This window comes from Ylistrum balloti, unplaced genomic scaffold, assembly GCF_031769215.1.
Source record: "Ylistrum balloti isolate Yb309-2 unplaced genomic scaffold, AGI_CSIRO_Ybal_v1 Utg370386, whole genome shotgun sequence".
Lineage (NCBI taxonomy): Eukaryota > Metazoa > Mollusca > Bivalvia > Pectinida > Pectinidae > Ylistrum > Ylistrum balloti.
In genome coordinates this window covers 828190-847482 of record NW_026782268.1, presented here as the reverse complement: position 1 = coordinate 847482, position 19293 = coordinate 828190, and the positions used below count along the sequence as shown (strand labels likewise).

Here is a 19293-nt window from a genome sequence, read left to right as displayed (position 1 = left end):
CAAGAGACGATGATACAGTTGAAATTAGTGGCCATGTTTTCCCCAGTCAGCGGAAAAATTTGGGGATATACCCGTTTTCAGTCGAATATTTATGAGGTTTTCCTTTTCAAATAAGGTTAACATGGCAAATCACTGCATTTATTCAATATATATACCAATCAATAGGGAATTCAAAATACTAAATTTGTATCTATGAATTAAAGCCCTTTCCGTTATTGAAGGAGTAAAAACTGTCTTTTTCATTTGACGCATATTGCCAGGACCCAGTAAGTCGCCACATTACTACGATCCGTTTTTCAGACGAGTATTTCTGAGGCGGTTTTTTACTTTTTAAACTAATTTTATATGTGGTAGCAGTGCAATAATTAAATAAAGAAATATACCGGTCGTTAGGGAATTTAATAACCTATAATTATGTATATATATTTTTTAGCCCCTTTCCTCCTTGAATGACTTAAAACAGTCCATTTAAGTAGTCACGTACTTTCATTTCCCTATACTCGCCATGTTAAATCGAGTCGATTTCAGTCTCTTTTGGTATACTGTGACGTCACTGGTCACTTATTAGGTTTTCAGATTTTTACTCAACTGTTTCCGTGAAATCGATAATTTTGCCATTTTAACAGTCAATGTCGCTTTTATGGTTCATCTTTGAAAAATTTTATTTCTTGTAAAGTGGTCACAGTAACCTATATTTTCATATATAAAAAAAGATTTTTCGCTGAAGATACCCTTTAAACACCACACAATGTTGAATCTGTTTATGTTTTTTTCCTCTTTACATTTTTGCTAATAATTAAAAAGATAAAAGAAAAAACAAAACAAAGTTCAAGTGGTGTGATTGTTTTCTATGGAGCAGAATTAATGAAATAAAAATAAAAACAGTCGCCATGCAGGGTTAGCTCAGTTGGTAGAGCATAGGCTCCACGACCAGAAGGGTGCAGAGGGCTGGGTGGGTTTGAATCACGGCAGCAGCAATTTCTTTCACCTCTGTTTCAAGTGGGAAGGAAGTGGTAAACCCCAAAGAAACAAACAAAACAAGTTTGCTTTTACAGTCATATAAAGTCTTTATAAAATGGCCACCAAGATACATCACTGATATAATGGTTACTTTCTAAACTGGCATTAAATTCTTAAATTTTTGGGGTTTTTTTTATTTATATCATGTTAATGGGTTTTTTTTCATCAAGAATATTAATACCTTATTGGAAGACTTTAAGATTTTATTTCAACTGTTTAACCATAACAGTAAACATTCATTTTATCACAGACCATTCACAAAGTAAAACTTTGTAAAAGAGCAGAAACATGTCCAGATAATTTCATTTCCATTCAGTCAATAAATATCCGAAAATGGTCAATCCGAAATCAAGCTTGTTTATAAATACACACATTAACATGCGACTTATTAGCACATGAGAGAGGATTATAAAACTTATGCTAGCAAAATTTTGAGTGAAAAACAAATACTGATGTTCATTGCAATATTGTACACGTGAGTCTGTGAATATTTACGCACTTTTGAGTAGACATAAATAAAAAATGCTTTCCTTTAGAAGGACACCACAGGATCTCCTCGTTAAGTTGATACTTAGGCCGTCCGCACAATCGGAGCCAAGATTTGCACTTCTCATGCTTCATCTGAAATTTGGGAAACGGTATGAACACAACACCTCCCTATAATCGCTCGGGGTAGCGAAATCGGTGTTGCAAGTTCCCCAGCAGCAAAGTATCACCATTGTCGGAGAACGTCAGAGTAGCGAAATGTAAACAAAGAGGCGAATATTACCCGCGATCTGATTGGCTAAACCGCGCTGTCAATCAAAAGCTGTCGATCGGCCAATTGGTTTATACTTTACAGGATATTCCGAAACTGTGCATTTTGACCTTTACGTATCAGGTCGAACATCCGGTACAAGTGCGTTCGTGAATAGTGGAATGATTCCAGGCCATCTGAATCGTTTCAACCGGGTTACGCGATGCATCGTATGTCAATAGAGCCATTATTCAAACAGCAACACGGAAAAAAACAGAGTAAAGTATATGAACAAACAGGATAGATTTATACAGGTATACGGGGGCCATTATGAGTGGACCACAAGAATATTACATAAAAGTGGACCATGTGTTCCGGAAATGTAAGCGGTATTTTCATCAAAACATCTTATTAAATCCTAACGTGTGTGGAATATCCCTTAAAACATAAAACCTCATGTTGCATTTGTCGGTTCATAGCCCCATGAAATCGACAAAAGCAAGATTCAATACATATATTTCATGTCTGTAAAGACGCTTAAAAAAACCCCACATTTTTAACAAATTGATGTCTGCAGGGCTTGAACTTGTGTAAGTCTAATGGATTGCGTTCAAAGTTATAGTTCAACATTTTTTAAAATTAGAGGCTTATCAAATAGTATTACTCAGTCAAAGTACGATTATGCTACGCATTCAAAATCAAAACATAAATAAAATGTAACATTTGAATTTGTCTATATATTTTAGAAATTATGAAAAGGTGGGGTCAACATATATGGGAATTTAACATTAGCATCGGGCACCACTTGGAATTTCAAAATATGATAACCATAAACAGATATGGGTATCAGAAGCATAAATACGGAAAAGTTAGTCTCGGAATTTATTGCTTATAAAATGGGAGCTCCTTGACTAACACCTTGGTGGATGTTTAAGTAGTTGTTTTGTAATTCCTTCTAGTACATTGTTATAAGGCAAGTTCAATAAAATTATGTCATTAATGTGTGCACATTGTACCAACCAACATTTTGATACCACATATCACACTATTTGAGAAAAGTACTGTTTTGGACACTTCAATTTTCATACTTCCGAAACCATTCTATTTTTCATACTTGCTTGAAAGTTGGCCACAGACATCTTTGAAAGGGAGCATTCTTGGAAAAAAATGAAACCCGGTTAATTTGTCATTTTACACATTTTCTTATAAAAAAAACCAAGAAACACTGATTTTTTTCATTTTCGTTAAATAGTGATAGCTTAATAACCAAAAGTCTGTAGGTCTTGCTATTTGACAAGGTGGTTGTTCATGTCAATTTGTATCACTTTGGTTAACATTGCTGAACTTGACCTCTGTTCAAGGTCATACAAATGAAATTTGTTAAAATAAAGACATTTTTGTGCAAGTTTCACAATTTGAAGATTTAGTTAGCAGCTTTATACAAATCTTTTGGTGAAGGCCAATAAAGTGACCTTATTAGATAGATTATGTACAATAATATTGACGGGTTTTGCCTTTGTCAGTTCCGATCCATAATTTGTGGCACTTTGAGAAAATAAAACAGTTGCAGTTTGCAGCACATTACATTGCGTTTTAGTACAGAAGAACTGCTCAAGTGATTGCTTGTTTGAACGTGAGTGTTGCATGAACTGGGTTAGTTTGATCTTGATACTGAACATGGCTCAAGAAATACAAAATGCATGCAACATGTGCACACATTCCAATGGTCCGCTTGCCTGCTGGACAGACAGACACAGTAGTAATTTTTGACAGGGTCATCTTGATCATTTCAGTCAAACGCAATCCAAACATTTTATTTCGACTGTGATTTGTGCCTTGAATGGATTTGGCATCGGAGAAGATTTTCATCATGCTGATAGACCCAAACTTCAAAGTCTCCAGCAGGAGTCAGGTGCTCAGCAATATACCTGGGTGCTACTTTTAACTGGTATGATCCGCAAGTTACTGTTTCTAAATATTCCATTTCCAGTACTGGAAACTCTATTGAACAGACAAAAAGTTTCACCCAGCTGACCTTGTTGCGCCTAGAAAGGTCAGGTTCATCTGCAACACTTGAGGCCAAGGTGTTAGGCAGAGCCAAACGGAATTGCATTCGCTCAGCAAGGCAACGGTCCCTCAAGTCCCTCTCTGGCGCGGACACATAAATTGGTCCACGTACAGCATTCAAGGAAGCAGTAGCTACTTTAACCAGTTCTCCGGTCAACAATCACATTGTCATCTTCACTGAGCCACAAGGTCAGGTTCTCATCTGTTCCGAGAATTTTGTCGATATTTGCATAATTTTCATTGCCATAAAAAAGCCCAATGGTGTCTATTACATAACCATCTGGAAAGACAATGCTCATGAATTTAACATAGTTGTGCTTCTTTTGCCCACAGTATGAGGATCTTTGAAGGGGGTGATCAGCACTTTTTTGGACATAAATATAGGTACCATCAAGGATTACAGTTACTTTGTCCCCGTTGAAACATCTTGTAAAGGCAGTGTTGTGGCACTTAGCGTCCTCGCGGGTAATGTGTCTTGGACCAAGGAAACGGGGCACAATGATCTGGCTCAAGGCTTTTAAGACACTATGAAATGTGTGAGACACATACTGTTTTCTTTTCTTTTTTTTTGTCAGACCACACAAGACACCAAGTTGAGACCATGAAATATTTGGTCTTCAGTTTAACCCTGAAAAGAAACAAAGCATGGAATGTAGAGGAACATGATCCTCTATTGATGTGTGAGGAGCAAATTCTATGGATTTGCTACATTTGTTCAAGTGTGTAACCAGTCCATGCTTTGAATTGTTCATTTCTGAGATGGTCTACATCTATGCCTATGTTGGTTGGAGTACCAGCAGAAAGGAAATGGCTTAGTTCAAGAAGGTCATTGATAGCCTGATTAGCTCTTTCTTGAAGATGAAGAGCTAACGGTTCCCTTGTTTGCAGATCTAGTGGCAAAGAATGATTCAGAAAGTCACCAATTACATGGTTATTGCAAACACGAGCTTCAGGGGGACACCATAGAAAATGGAAAAATATCAAGTTTGTCCTGGCACGCTGGGGTATAGTGCATAGCCCAGTGCCCTCTTTTCCACATATGACACATCTTTTATGTGAATTGCCATCATAAAATAATTTCTCAGCAGAGATTAGTGGTAGTTTGGTACTACACAAAACTGGAAAATATAGCAGTATTTGGCACAAAAAAAACGAAAATTTAATCTTCATGATTATGGCAAATTATGCAATAAGCATGTTTAAACTGCTAAAAATGTATTTTACCGGTTTTGAAATCACTTAAAATTTATTCAATAGACAGGATATATACGTAAAAAGTTTTTAAAGAAGTATGAAATATAGACTGAGATTGCAACTATACAAAATGAACTTGACAAACTTTAATATTTTCCATATTTTGTGAAAATTTTGCATTTTTAAAATCAAAGTTATCAATATGCTTAATTTTTATGCCAATATGACATATGTGGTATCAAATTAACGGACATTTTATGTACTTTAGGCTGGTATAAATATTTTCATTTAAAATATTCTCATGTAGCAAGTATTTGTCATTATGTTAGGGTACATTTGTCACTCAACCTGGTATTATACAAGGAGGTCCAGTATGACTATAGTTATAATGACTTATCATTTCTGCGGTTGTAGGTTATTTTCATGTATCTACATATGGCGAAAAAATAATAGAAATCTATGTAGGGGCCAAATATTGACTCCATCTTTTCCAACACTAAAGCTACGCGGAGGAATAACGTCTCTACTGAGTTCTGCGGGCGTCTACCGGTTGGCTTCGAAATGGGTGAAAGCCATTTTTAAGTTATCATGAAATGTTTCTTATGAGCTTCAGTAACCATGGCATCAAGTACTTGGCCATGAAGCAGTTCTGTTCTCACAGTGGACACCCTCTTGTTGAGATGTTCATTGTCAGGCAGCGGAAGTTAAAAGAAAAAAAATGTTGCAGACGACAACATTTGCAAGGTATGCTATCACAGCTTGGAAAACAAAAATGTCCTGTTCAATCTTTAACACTTACATGTATTATCTATCTTTATCGATTTATATTCTGTAGAATCAGGGACTTCTTGTGATAAGTAAACACCATAGGTTGGGGATGCAGGAATGTTGATATCCAGAAAGCAAACTCGTGGACAAATGAAACAGGCTTAATTTTACAATACAACATGTGACTGTGTGACGTCATTTCATAATCTAATGCGTTGTGTTTGTTCTTCTCTGGAATCAGCAAGGCATGTTTTCACGAAAAAGTTATAATGTACGGTACATTGTCATGTGACATCATAGATGAAAATTATTACAGAACGTTGATTTCAAGACGTCAGCAATATATCACCGGCCTCGAGCAATATATAACAAATGGTCAAATAGCAGTACCGATGAAAATATGTTTACTTTTCCTTAAGAAGATATCAAATATCTGTATCGATATTGAATAATTGAAAAAAAAATGCAAAAAATGAAATTCCAATTCTATATCACGGAAAGCCACTATGATTCAATATCACGTGTCAAAAAACATTCATTCATTCATCTGAAGCAAAATCCATAGTTTTTAGAGTAATATAATTGCTATAGATTTCTGTCGGGTATTACTGGGAATATTTCCCACCTATTTCACGATGCTAATATTCCGTCCAGTGTTCCTCAACAATCTCCTCAATGGTTTTAGCTCCCTCGTGATAAGTAACAGTCTTCCGCCTCATCTTACTTTTGATCGGTGCCTCCGTCTGTGTAACAGCATCCACTAAAGTAATCCCATTTCTCTCAGTCGTGGTCATGTCGCCGCTTGTTTTAGCTATTTTTGCTTTAGTTGCTATAGGTAACGTCGAAGACGTCCGTTTCCTGCTAGTTGTATCATGACTGCTATTTATCGTTGAATCGAGCGCCTCTGATGTCGAGCAAGGCACCGCGCTATTACTGCTACCAATTATGTCCTCGTTCAAATCAACTTCTTCTTGACTGAATGTGACACTCCATTCCGGTTCTTGTTTCACAGACTGGGGGCTGAGAATGTAACCCTGGTCGTGTTCCTCCCAGTCTTCCTCACTGTCTGACGTTCCTTGAGGTTCACTATGTCCAGACCGTTTTTGATGTCTGTCTAAATCACACTTTTTCACGGCAGCATAATCACAGCCAGGGCACTCAAACTTCTTCAATATCATTTGTCTGTTGCCACAGTCTACAAGATGCTTCGACCAAACATCCTTATCTTCGAATCTCGCTGCACACATCGGACATCGATTGCCCACCTTCTTTGGTATTGTCCTGTTCTTTCCCATTTCACTGAAATTAACGATAAAACATCACGTTAATTTCCTCGCATAAATATTTAATAAAGTTTAAAGTATCGCCAAATGGACGGATGTAGCTGTGGCAAATGTATATACTTTATTATCTTTAAGGCATAATCCCCACCAATGTTCTATTATGTGTAAAAGGATTTAAAACACATATTCTTTTGTGGTTTTGAATTATAAACTTTATAATTATGTTAGTGGATGTAACGAGGAACTTTTAGGAGTTATAATTATTTTCATAGAAAAAATCAGCTGGAGCTTAACCTATACTGCATTGATGACGTCAATCTAAACCGACTAGGTACTAATAATTAATATTCCAAGACAGTGAACATCCTGTAAGATTTGTAACGTTATTGAAAACGAGTCTGTAAGATTTGTAATAAAACTGAAAACGAGTCTGTAAGATTTGTAATAAAACTGAAAACGAGTCTGTAGGATTTGTAATAAAACTGAAAACGAGTCTGTAAGATAAGTAATGTTATTGAAAACGAGGATGTAAGATTTTTCATTAAACTGAAAACGAGGATGTAAGATTTTTCATTAAACTGAAAACGAGGATGTAAGATTTTTCATTAAACTGAAAACGAGGATGTAAGATTTTTCATTAAACTGAAAACGAGGATGTAAGATTTTTCATTAAACTGAAAACGAGGATGTAAGATTTTTCATTAAACTGAAAACGAGGATGTAAGATTTTTCATTAAACTGAAAACGAGGATGTAAGATTTTTCATTAAACTGAAAACGAGGATGTAAGATTTTTCATTAAACTGAAAACGAGGATGTAAGATTTTTCATTAAACTGAAAACGAGGATGTAAGATTTTTCATTAAACTGAAAACGAGGATGTAAGATTTTTCATTAAACTGAAAACGAGGATGTAAGATTTTTCATTAAACTGAAAACGAGGATGTAAGATTTTTCATTAAACTGAAAACGAGGATGTAAGATTAGTTGTGCTATTGAAAACGAGTCTGTAAGATTTGTGATGTAACTGAAAACGAGTCAGTAAGATCTGTGATGTAACTGAAAACGAGTCAGTAAGATCTGTGATGTAACTGAAGACGAGTCTATAATATTTGTTATGTAAACGAATCTGTAAGATTAGTTATGTTATTAAAAACGAAATGCACATTATCAATGAATGTCTTTATGTGATAGTTTTAGAGAAATGTGTCTCCATCAAATGAATCTATAAACAGGCCAGAAGATGAAAATATTTTTTTATCATTTTGTCAACGAATCTGTCGATCTGTCCCAAAATGTACAGCTAGGAACCGACATGTAAAATATGAGAACGACCCATCCATTACGTTTCAAGAAATGGCGATAGCAAAAATTGTTTAAGGATGGACGGACAGCGGACCACGGACGTAGGACGATTTGGAATCGGAGGCTAAAATTCACCTTTCTTTAGAAAAAGCCAACCATTGTATTATTGTACACGATAGACAAAATCTGCTGTCAATATCGGGCTATAGTTGTGACTATATATAAAGAAGGTAGACAATATGCATGTCATCCCTTCCATACTGAATGTATATTCCAATGAATGACCCATAAACATAAAGATTAAGAGAAAAAACAGATACCAAATAGAAGGACCATCAAGAGTTGTTTGTCAAGATGAAAAAAAGGAACTCTCCTTCGCGAGAAGACAACACTAACGACAAGGGGCTATATACCTTAAGTTAATACGCTTTGGCAAGTGATTCAACAAATATACCAACACAGGCAAAATTTATGTTTTTTTTTTTAAATTTAGAGTCTTTTATTTATATACCAATTTTCACAAACGAACGAATGTTGTTGAGAAACTTACAAGAAGACGACTGCCGAATTATTGTTAGTTTTTATATACAATGTAGATAATTATTTATTGTTGTATATATATATACATATTCTGAATACAACTCACTAATCAACTCCACAGTCCCAAAAATAAATAAATTGTGACTGGTTTGAAAGATCGACTCTCTTCACCTTTGCCATCAGTAAGACTTAAGTACCCACACACATTCAGTGGACCAGTGACCTGAAAACTATTCAGTTCACACATGTGTAAAGTTCACACCGCGCCGCTACAACATCGCCGAGATATAGCTGTAGGCCTCTGCCACGGCAAGTCTATGTCCTGGCTACACTAACAGGCGTGCCGCAACTCCGTCAGACCTCTATATATCTCGTTACCCAGAAAGCTATCATAGTTGCTTTACTTAAACCATGTAAATATGTGCCAACTTTTCGTGTTAGCATCAAAACCATGAAAATTCGACTGTTACACAAATTGTACGTACCTGTTGTCTAGAGCTGTTCTGCGTACTGTCTGGATCCGCCCACTTTTGTGCCTGCTCGCCCTTGTGGTATATAACACGTGACTAGCGACTGTGTCTCTCCTGCACGGCTCGTTTTACGTACCTTTGATCGGTTTAGTGTCTCGAAGACGCGAATTACTTTTCATTTTCTGAGCAATTTTACTTATATTTCTCTCTCATTCTCAAACTCAAGTGATTTTGTGAAACCATTTGTCAGTTATGTTCGTGTATCGAGCGAACTCGAACAAACAACCACAGGGACATTAACCAAGATATCAAACGGTTTTTATGGCGATGAGACATTACTAGAAGATATATTCTCTGTTTATATACAATGTTAAGTATTGGTCAAGAATAAAACAAGACCATTCGGCGAATTACTGTCCTTTACAGAATGTGAAATTATTTTATCCCAAACATGAACAGGTGATGGATTCATGCAGGAACTATTTCTTATATACTGAACTGCTTTCAGATAGCATTCATGAACATATGAATGCCAACAGAATAAGGACCAAGAGGTTCAACCTAAATGTGACCAACGGTAAAATTGAAAAAAAAAAAAAAAAACTCCCCGAATTGATCGAAATAGAAAAGTCTTTGAAAGACTTTTCTATTTCGATCAATTCGGAAGACAATTTCAATTAATCAAATCCAAATACCAATTATGAGAAAATACTTCTTGGACATGTGACATGTGTTAATTTTACAAATAGTCAATGTTGTTACCTGACATAATATGTACTGAACATAGGGGCTTTCCCCAGTTTCTGATGTAATTTTGACACTCAGCGCACACATGTACTAACTTTTAGGCAACCGAACATAACTCCGTGTGATCAGATGTTACCTGAACACTATCCTCGAGAATTGGTACAAGCTTGCGATGATACCGTAATATTGAAAAAAAAATTGGACCAAGTGCTCTGCTCTCAACATTGAATTTACCAGTAAAATTTCGGATCGCCATGTAGTTAAACAATGGTTCTTTTTCTTCATGATTGGATATACAAGTTAGTATCGTGAAAGATCCGATATCACGTGTACACGTGTAGTCTAATTTACTTATTTGGTAATAAAAACCTTTTAACTTTGTAAAATAGAACTTAAAAAAACACGTGTGGGTACTGATAGGTACGTATAGTTTAATCAGAAATACGATGGCAATAGGGACATTCTATCCAGGGATCTTTGGAGTCGTGAGCGGAGAGCTTACCATTTTGCTACCGTTACATTATAATGTAAACATTTAAAAAATACTATCATATATGTACAATAGTTCTCTACAAATATTGAACATGATACATGTTTGTGTTTGTGAGGAATGTAAATAATATTTCCCAGAAAGCTAAAAATGACAATCATGTTCCCAGTATTTTAATGAGGGTTTTCAGATGTGCACTTCAGAATAAATAGGTTAACATTGTAAAAATCAAGGTATCTCCATACTATAAACCCTGCACCCCTCACCTTATACTAAAAGAACCCTCCAGACAGTATACATTACACAGGTCTGATCTTTTATAGGGGAAGCTAAGTAAGTCTTCGTTAGTGTTCCGCTGTACGTTAAATGTCATAAGACAGATAACCCGTATTACAGTGTTAGATGACGCCTTCAGTATGTGTTTTATATTTTCTATGAATTACGTATAATCGTTACAAAAGCTCACACTGGGATTAAGCAATGCTTACTGGCTAAATACATAGCACTGAATAAAAAACAATCCATTTTAACATTTTACTGTGTTGCGATGATAGAAACTGAAAAGTGACTACCTAAATCTGCATTTTTCGATGTTCCGATCACCTGCAGTCTAACCAATCCAGTCCGCGTTGAATAAATGTACTTTCATTTTTACAACAAAGACACGCCCATCTTCCAACCCTTGGTATTTTTCTCATATGGGTTTCATGAAATCGTTTCTGTGGTTTAAAGTCATTTGTGTGTATAATGTTGTTTCAATCAAAATTCATTGCAACACATAAAAGCAACCTATCGAGAGGTGTTCAGATTTGAATTAACAAACTACAGTGCAACATTTTCGCTTCAAAGCTGAAACATGGTGATATTTGTAGCAATCGGGTTCCGATGTAGGATATGTGATTTACATACGTTCAATATACGTTACCTATCCCTGATACATAATGGATGTAGATTTAATCAAATAAAATTAATTTAACTGAGTTAAAGATCGCAATTCAATTAAACAGTTTATGAAAAGCAATACTCTACAAAAACATAAAAAAAAAACACCACATAATGCATGAGGTGTCAGTATACACCAATGAATGAAAGAATCAGTAGTAATCCTCTCTGGCACAGTCTTCCTGGGTATGCTGTGAATACTACCCGTTGTTAATAGTGTTGTGTAAGTTTCTGATGTTTGGGAGTTGTCTCCCTTTGATCTTCCTGATTACCGTTAACATTTTATCTAAATAGTCGACCTTTCTTATAAATCCAACGGGCAGTCTATATATTAGTCTTTCATTTTCACGTGACGTTAAAACCTGGCTGATGGATGTATATTGGATTTTTATGTTTTGAATTCGGCAATGAGAGCTCCCTGGTCCGGAATCTATTGTAACATAGAACAATTCTAATCTCATCGCGTCTCTTCTGTTTTACAATGCGTACAGTCTGGTGAGATATCTTTAACCAACGTGCTGGTATCAATTTTTGATTTCGTGGTTCCTAATCTTAGCATCGTGATGATAAGATTCTTCAGTTAGAATGATACAAAGTCTGTTCTCTAATGAAATGCCCAGAAAACTGTGATTAGAGGGACGCGATAACCAAATTTGTATTAAACCACCTAGCATGTATACATACTGACAACAGTCACGGCAATGATAATCATGATAAAGGCGACTCTGTACACGGATATTTTACATAATTCTTTTGCTCTTTGTAGATGATAGACAGATATATCCAAGTATGAGAATGAAATATCTTACTCTACCCAAACTCAGTTATACGATAACGAAAGTTCGAGATAGTTTCAGACAAGGGTTGCTGAGTAACCTGAGCGATCCAAAGGTCACCACGAATAAAAATAAGCAGCAATAAGCAGGTCGCATAGGACAATGCAGTACGCATTCCAGCTTGGAGCCAGTTGATCTGTCAACTGGTTTGGGCGGTTACTGGTGGGCTGGGTTTTCTGTCTTTGTAGCTCTATCGTTATCACTAGGTGTTGTATAATCAACCACAGGGACTTGACACGAATTCCAGACCCATTGTCCTTATATATGTATTATAGTGATAAGAGGTGTTACTCTTGAGAAGGGAAAATTTTACACATTTTTAAACATATATATATCTTAGAGCCCAAAGATCTTAGTAACTATTACGTCACTTTTAAGAGTTCTATCTTTCAAATGAGTGTTTGGTGAACGAGATTGGCCAAGTATTGTTTAAGTTATGGCCTGAAGAATTCAGAAATTTATCTATAAATAGTTTGGTAGACATGTCCTTGTCCGGTAGAATAACACTCTCGTCTCTAATTGGCACCCCAATAAACATACTGATACAATACGTCTGTAATATGAAACCACAAAATTTCGCCGCCTCCTGTTGTATATTCTGGATATTCACCCGTCAATTCCAGCTCTACATAAGCATCCATGCTATACAAACTACTTCGCAATCAAACGAGAGAGGCCTTAGAATTTGTCATATAATTTCGATGTAAGGAATATAATATCTCCAATGAGATTACTAGACATAAAAAAGACAACCCGGCCAAATTTTTTCATAACATGGTTCCCAGTTGGAGCGCTTTACATTTTTCACTTTGTGCTGATTGAGTCAGTTGCACCAGGAATGTTTTTCGAATATGTAGTAAAACAATGCCATCTATTTATCATGATAGAGAGTAATCGGCGTTTTCAGGGAAAACTATTGTAAATTGAATCAGTATTTTGTAGAAAGAATTTATTAGTTATAATTTTTGGCATGATAAAACGTTGTCGTTAATAAAATTCCGTACCGCTATTTTATTTTCAAATATATACTTCTCATTATAAACAACTTTGCTCATTGAAATTTAATTTGTCGATATGATATGATTTTCCAGGCGGTAGAATTGTTTTAGCAACATGTATATCAGATGAGTTACGGAATGAAATTTCATTAAAACAGAAACCAATACAAAATAATGTCGTTATCGTGCACGAGTTGCGCACGCTCCACAAGATACTGCTGGTGGACGTTGTGGTTCCACAGGCTGAAGAAACCTTTTTTTTTCAGAATACCCGTACATTTGTTTTAAAATTATCTGATATGTGTATTTTACGAAATTCGTTGAACTACGCGGCGCTTTTATCTCCCAGTTCATATTTTGACTTCTCTTTCGGTGCATTCTGATATTTCTCAGTCACTTCGTTTGTTCCAAACTTCAGGCTCTTAGCATCACTGACGAGTCCTAGAAGAACGAAACAGCTGTATGATGTAGCATCACTGACAAGTCCTAGAAGAACGAAACAGCTGTATGATGTTACATCACTGACGAGTCCTAGAAGAACGAAACAGCTGTATGACGTAGCATCACTGACGAGTCCTAGAAGAACGAAACAGCTGTATGATGTTACATCACTGACGAGTCCTAGAAGAACGAAACAGCTGTATGATGTTACATCACTGACGAGTCCTAGAAGAACGAAACAGCTGTATGATGTTACATCACTGACGAGTCCTAGAAGAACGAAACAGCTGTATAAAGTAGTTGGATTAATTACGAGTATTTGACTGTAGTGTATCCGATTCTAAATTTATACTGACTCAACGAATGTTTATTTTATAGAAAAAGCAAGTGTGAAAATACAGTAGTAATAAAACGTTCCGGACTCGAAAAGGACGTGTTGGTTCCGCTATATTTTCTGTACTTTTGTACCTTGATACTATCATTTGTGTCATTTTCAGACCAGAGGTTTGGTTTTAGAAACCTGCGTTACACCTTGTGAAAAATGGCTCCTTTCAATTTATGCATATAATGGCTCATGGTTTTTTTGAAAAAAAAAACAACATGAAAAGATAATCATAATTCAAACTCAAATGCCATAAAACTAGGGCAAATATGAACAATGAAGTACAGGGAGAATAAGATCAGGTGTTCCGGAAGAGTAAGCGAAGACACCCGCCATGTATACCTTGGTCAATCTAAGTAAGTAATGTCACATTCTCAAATGAGAACAAGGTATGCAACAACGGAACCAACAAGCAAACTAACGGGTATCAAATACATCCAGCTTTATAAAGTGCTACAAAATCTACAATAAGCTGAAAAATAACAAAACACAATGATATTTGAGTTTAATCATAACTAACATGTTTATTTCTCTCCTTTGTGACTGATATACATTGTTGAAGTAAAACTACAACCATCTGAACCTAGAGCTGACATTTAATCTGAAGATATCAAATACTTTTAAGCTACCGATAATTATTGGGAATTTTATGTTTGAATTGGCACAAAATTAGGATTTCATGACTGGAAATCGGGCACGTAGTAGGACCCAAATCCTATCGAAAACAATTGTTATCATTCGTCATTGGAACCTTATCGATAAGCCGAGACTGATTCCGATGTAGACATAAGCGGCCCATTGATATAAAATTCTGAGGAGCCGAGACTGATTCCCATGTAGACATAAGCGGCCCATTGACGTAAAATTCTGACGAGCCGAGACTGATTCCGATGTAGACATAAGCGGCCCATTGATATAAACTTCTGAGGAGCCGAGACTGATTCCCATGTAGACATAAGCGGCCCATTGATATAAAATTCTGAGGAGCCGAGACTGATTCCCATGTAGACATAAGCGGCCCATTGATATAAAATTCTGAGGAGCCGAGACTGATTCCGATGTAGACAAAAGCGGCCCATTGATATAAAATTCTGGGGAGCCGAGACTGATTCCCATGTAGACATAAGCGGCCCATTGATATAAAATTCTGGGGAGCCGAGACTGATTCCGATGTAGACGTGATAGTGAAGCAGCTAAAGATGATTTTTTGGCATAATCGTTCAGTTGGTGATTCTTTGTAAGTCACTTTTTCAGAAAAAGGTGCTGGCCATCAAAAAATCCAATATGACGGCCATTTTTTCAAGTAATAAATTCTATTATGGGACAAAATAATGCCGTGAGAACCCACCCAGCGGTCCTTTTGTTTATTCGCTATAAACCAAGAATTGCAACATTCTAATACACAAATACTTTGTGTATAAATAAAACGCCTCCTGACCAATAAAAAGTTCATTGTTATCAGTTCGGCCCGGCCATCACATGTCACCTGATACACATGTATGCACATAGATATGCAGATGATGATTGGTAAACTTCCATAGGTCGTCACTTATCACGTGATGTACCTGTAAGAGATACTAAATGACGACACTTCCCGTTCAAGAGTAAAGTACATCACAATAAACAGTGGACATTATGGCGAGTTCCAGATCATTATGGCCGGCACAGGAACACGTTACTTACTCTTGTTCATTGTGTGACATTAAAGACAATGTAAACTGGTTCTGTAATGACTGTCAGGAGGCTTTCTGTGACCGATGTAATTAATTCCATACACGAGGGAAGAAAACTAAAAACGATGACGTCGTGTCGATAGGGAAGGCCAACCGTCAGAATGCCAAACCTGTCCTGGAGGTATGTAAAAACTACATCCCGGTAAACTATGTGACGTGTACTGTTGTGATTGTGACATGTTGTTTTGTTTGATGTGTCTTTCACAATCACATAAACACTACGATTGGAAGCATTTGGAAGACGAACTTATATTGAAAAAACAACAAATAAAAATAGCACATTTCAAGGACAAGACGTCAATGCTACATCGTGCTAAGAAAGATAAAGTTGTCAATATTAGAAGAACGCGACAAGAGGTGTACTTTAGGAGGATTAAACTTAAGGCCGAATTAGATGATATCGCAGATAAAATGCTGGCAGAGTTGTCGACCTTGGAGAAAGAACTGCTGGCCCAGTGTAATAAAATTTGTCAACATTTCGAGAAGAAGACTGAAGAACTGACGCGTCTTCTTGAAAAAAACGCAAGTTACGAATATATCAAGTGTATCCGTGTTTGAAACAGAAAGGTTACTGAGGTCAAATCTGCCTCTTTATGACTTAAAGGCGGGAAATGTTTCACAAAAAGAGTCAAGCTTTGCTGACGGAAGTATTGACCGCGATCTGTTGAAGGACATGTTTGGTGTATTACGCCTCCTGAATTATTATGAGAAGATCAAAATCGACAGTAACCACGTTCAACGACTCTCAAGGTTTACTGTTACTCAACAAAAGGCAGTATTCGGTATATGTCCAGTGGACGACAGCCATGCGTGGTTATCAATACACGAACACAAAGGTCTGGTCCTGGTCGACATGGATGGCGTGGTCACAGAGGAAGTGGAACTGAACTTCCGTCCGTACACAATCGCCATGATAGGGACAACAGACGTACTTATTACTAGCAATCCATGTAGTACATTCGTGTATAAATTATCACTACACAACAAACAAGTGACAACATTTGCCGACACCAGTCCACATCAAGCAAGGGACATCAGTAACAAGATAGGCGAGGTGTTAGTTTGTATCGCGACACTAGACATAGTGGTACTGAATCAGTCAGGTACGATTGTAAGGACGTTTTACTGTTGGAAGGATAGATCATTTAATATAACCAGTTTGTCATCAGGACGCCTGGGCGTGGTGGTAGGTGACTGGGGAAGTAGGGAAATAATCATAACAGACGAGTCATATAATACGGTAAAACAAAGATGGACCGGTGAACTGGACAACGGTCGAACAGCTCGCGATATCTTCCTACGTAAGATGTCGTGTGACGAGTACGACAGACTATTTATACCAGACTACAGAAACAACCAGGTGTACGTCCTACCGAGCGATGAGAAACAAGCCAAGTGCCTTCTGGATCAGAAACATGGAGTGGTTAAACCTACAGCTGTGAGTGTGGACAAGTTTGGGAACGTGTGGATCGGATGTATGGACGGTACTGTACACGTCATGCTACTGTAACGTTTGTAAACAGTTATAACACCAGTGACGTCAGACTGGTGTATACGGTGTAATGATGACATCAACATCAAATACTTAAAGTTATCAGTTACAAGTGGTAGAAACAATCACCTCGGTCAGTAGACTTATATTCTGAATCAGATGACTTACTTGGAGCTGAAATCAAGAACAAATAGGAGTATTAACAGTTACGGTCCTGGCCTGGGACTTTCTGTGATGTGTGTTTATTTTAATTCTTTATCCGGTCAAGAGTTTCCTATTTTTCTTGATCGATTTGTATTATATACCCACATGTGTTCTGGTCAATCTTAATTAAGAATCGTGACGTCAATACTATCATGACCTCATCACCATCGGGTCAAGTCACAGTTGCTAAATCAGTATAGAAATGGAGCCAAATAGTAAATGTTAAGTATAATATGCAATTTTATAAAGTGTTGCTCACCTGTTGTAATTTGTTGTTATCATGAAGCTGAGAAACGGACCAATCTGCGGACCTCTTTCATACTGTTCAATGAGGTAGATATTGCTTCCTAAAGTCTATATATCTTCTTGTTCCTATATATATGGTTGAAAATAAATAAATCTTTATCGCAAATATTTGTATGTGTATTTTTGTTGCACAATAAAATAATCATGGTTTGGCTGAAATTAATTTGTCTTTAAAATATATTTATGATTTTTTTGTTTGTTTGTAAATGTTGTTAATGTATAAACAATATCTTTATTACAGTGATAATCTTACAATGATGATGGACGGCGTTCAGTTATATTTTCTTGCACATATACAATGATTGAGAACAACAGTGTGATGACTAGACGGAAGGCATCAACGCCATTATTAAGCATATTTCCAAACATTAAGGATAACAGATAAAATCGCCAGGAAACGCAAGAAGGAAAATCCGGCTTTGATGATGTTCATATATGCAGACGTGTAGCGACAAACACAGAAACACAGATGGTGGACATAATTGGAGAAAGACGGACTGAGAGACAATACAAAAGACGCGATGACGAACGGACATAAATACACCAAAACACGCAAACGGAAAAATAAACAGACATACACACAGAGAGGGAGACGGATAGAAATGGACGTACCTACTTTGATACGGACGAATGGACAGATAGATAGAGACCAAGAAAGACAGAGATGTATAGAGAGACAAAGACGGAATAAATCTTGGCAAGAGTATGGTGTTGAGATCTACACATACTGAAAACACGGACTCACCGGCGGACAAATACAGTCAGAGACTGTTAGGGAGAGAAATGAGGAAAGGTGTTTTTCCTTTGAATAAATTACAAAAAGTTATTAATTTAGTTCTGACGGGACAGAAAACACTTACCGGATGTTGATTTAAAAAAGAAGAAACAAAAACAAACAAATAACCCCCAGAGTTTCGCGATTATCGTGGCCAAAGTTACTTACCTAGCATTTCATCAGAACGTAAGCATGTGGTGTAGAATATTATCAAGAGAGTGTATGTCGCTCACGACCAGGGCACGCTAGTGACAGACACTGCTGTGGAAATCAGCATGGGGTTCAATATCAGCTAAACTCCGGTTTAGTATCCCAAATGCTATCTAGTCAGCCCCTAGGATTGGATAGCCGCACCGGAATGGACAGGATGTGCCAGCATGGGAGAGCCGAGCGAAGGATAACAGGGGCTTTATTGTTATCCGGATGGTGTACAGATCGCACGGGATTTAAAAGATATTGGATGAACGATCGGGTTAGGTGTAGGGCAGCAGCATGAAGCTAACTGTACCCCATACATCAAAGTGAGCAAGGTGGTAAGGTGGTAAAAGGGTAAACCCTCGGACTA

The 19293-nt window shown here is 36.8% G+C and overlaps 2 protein-coding genes across 2 annotated transcripts; one reads left to right on the top strand and one right to left on the bottom strand.

Annotated features, from left to right (window-relative positions):
• Window positions 1-6005: 6005 nt before the first annotated feature.
• Window positions 6006-9431, bottom strand: LOC132554207 (RE1-silencing transcription factor-like). Its single transcript, XM_060218514.1, has 2 exons — window positions 9398-9431; window positions 6006-7084 (listed from the first exon to the last, which is right to left on the bottom strand). The coding sequence occupies exon 2, from the start codon at window positions 7078-7080 to the stop codon at window positions 6424-6426; it is 657 nt and encodes a 218-aa protein (XP_060074497.1). The 5' UTR covers window positions 7081-7084; window positions 9398-9431; the 3' UTR covers window positions 6006-6423.
• A 6820-nt stretch (window positions 9432-16251) lies between these two features.
• On the top strand, window positions 16252-17461 carry LOC132554153 (uncharacterized). Its single transcript, XM_060218455.1, has 2 exons — window positions 16252-16473; window positions 16556-17461. The coding sequence occupies exons 1-2, from the start codon at window positions 16252-16254 to the stop codon at window positions 17459-17461; spliced, it is 1128 nt and encodes a 375-aa protein (XP_060074438.1).
• Window positions 17462-19293: the final 1832 nt, after the last annotated feature.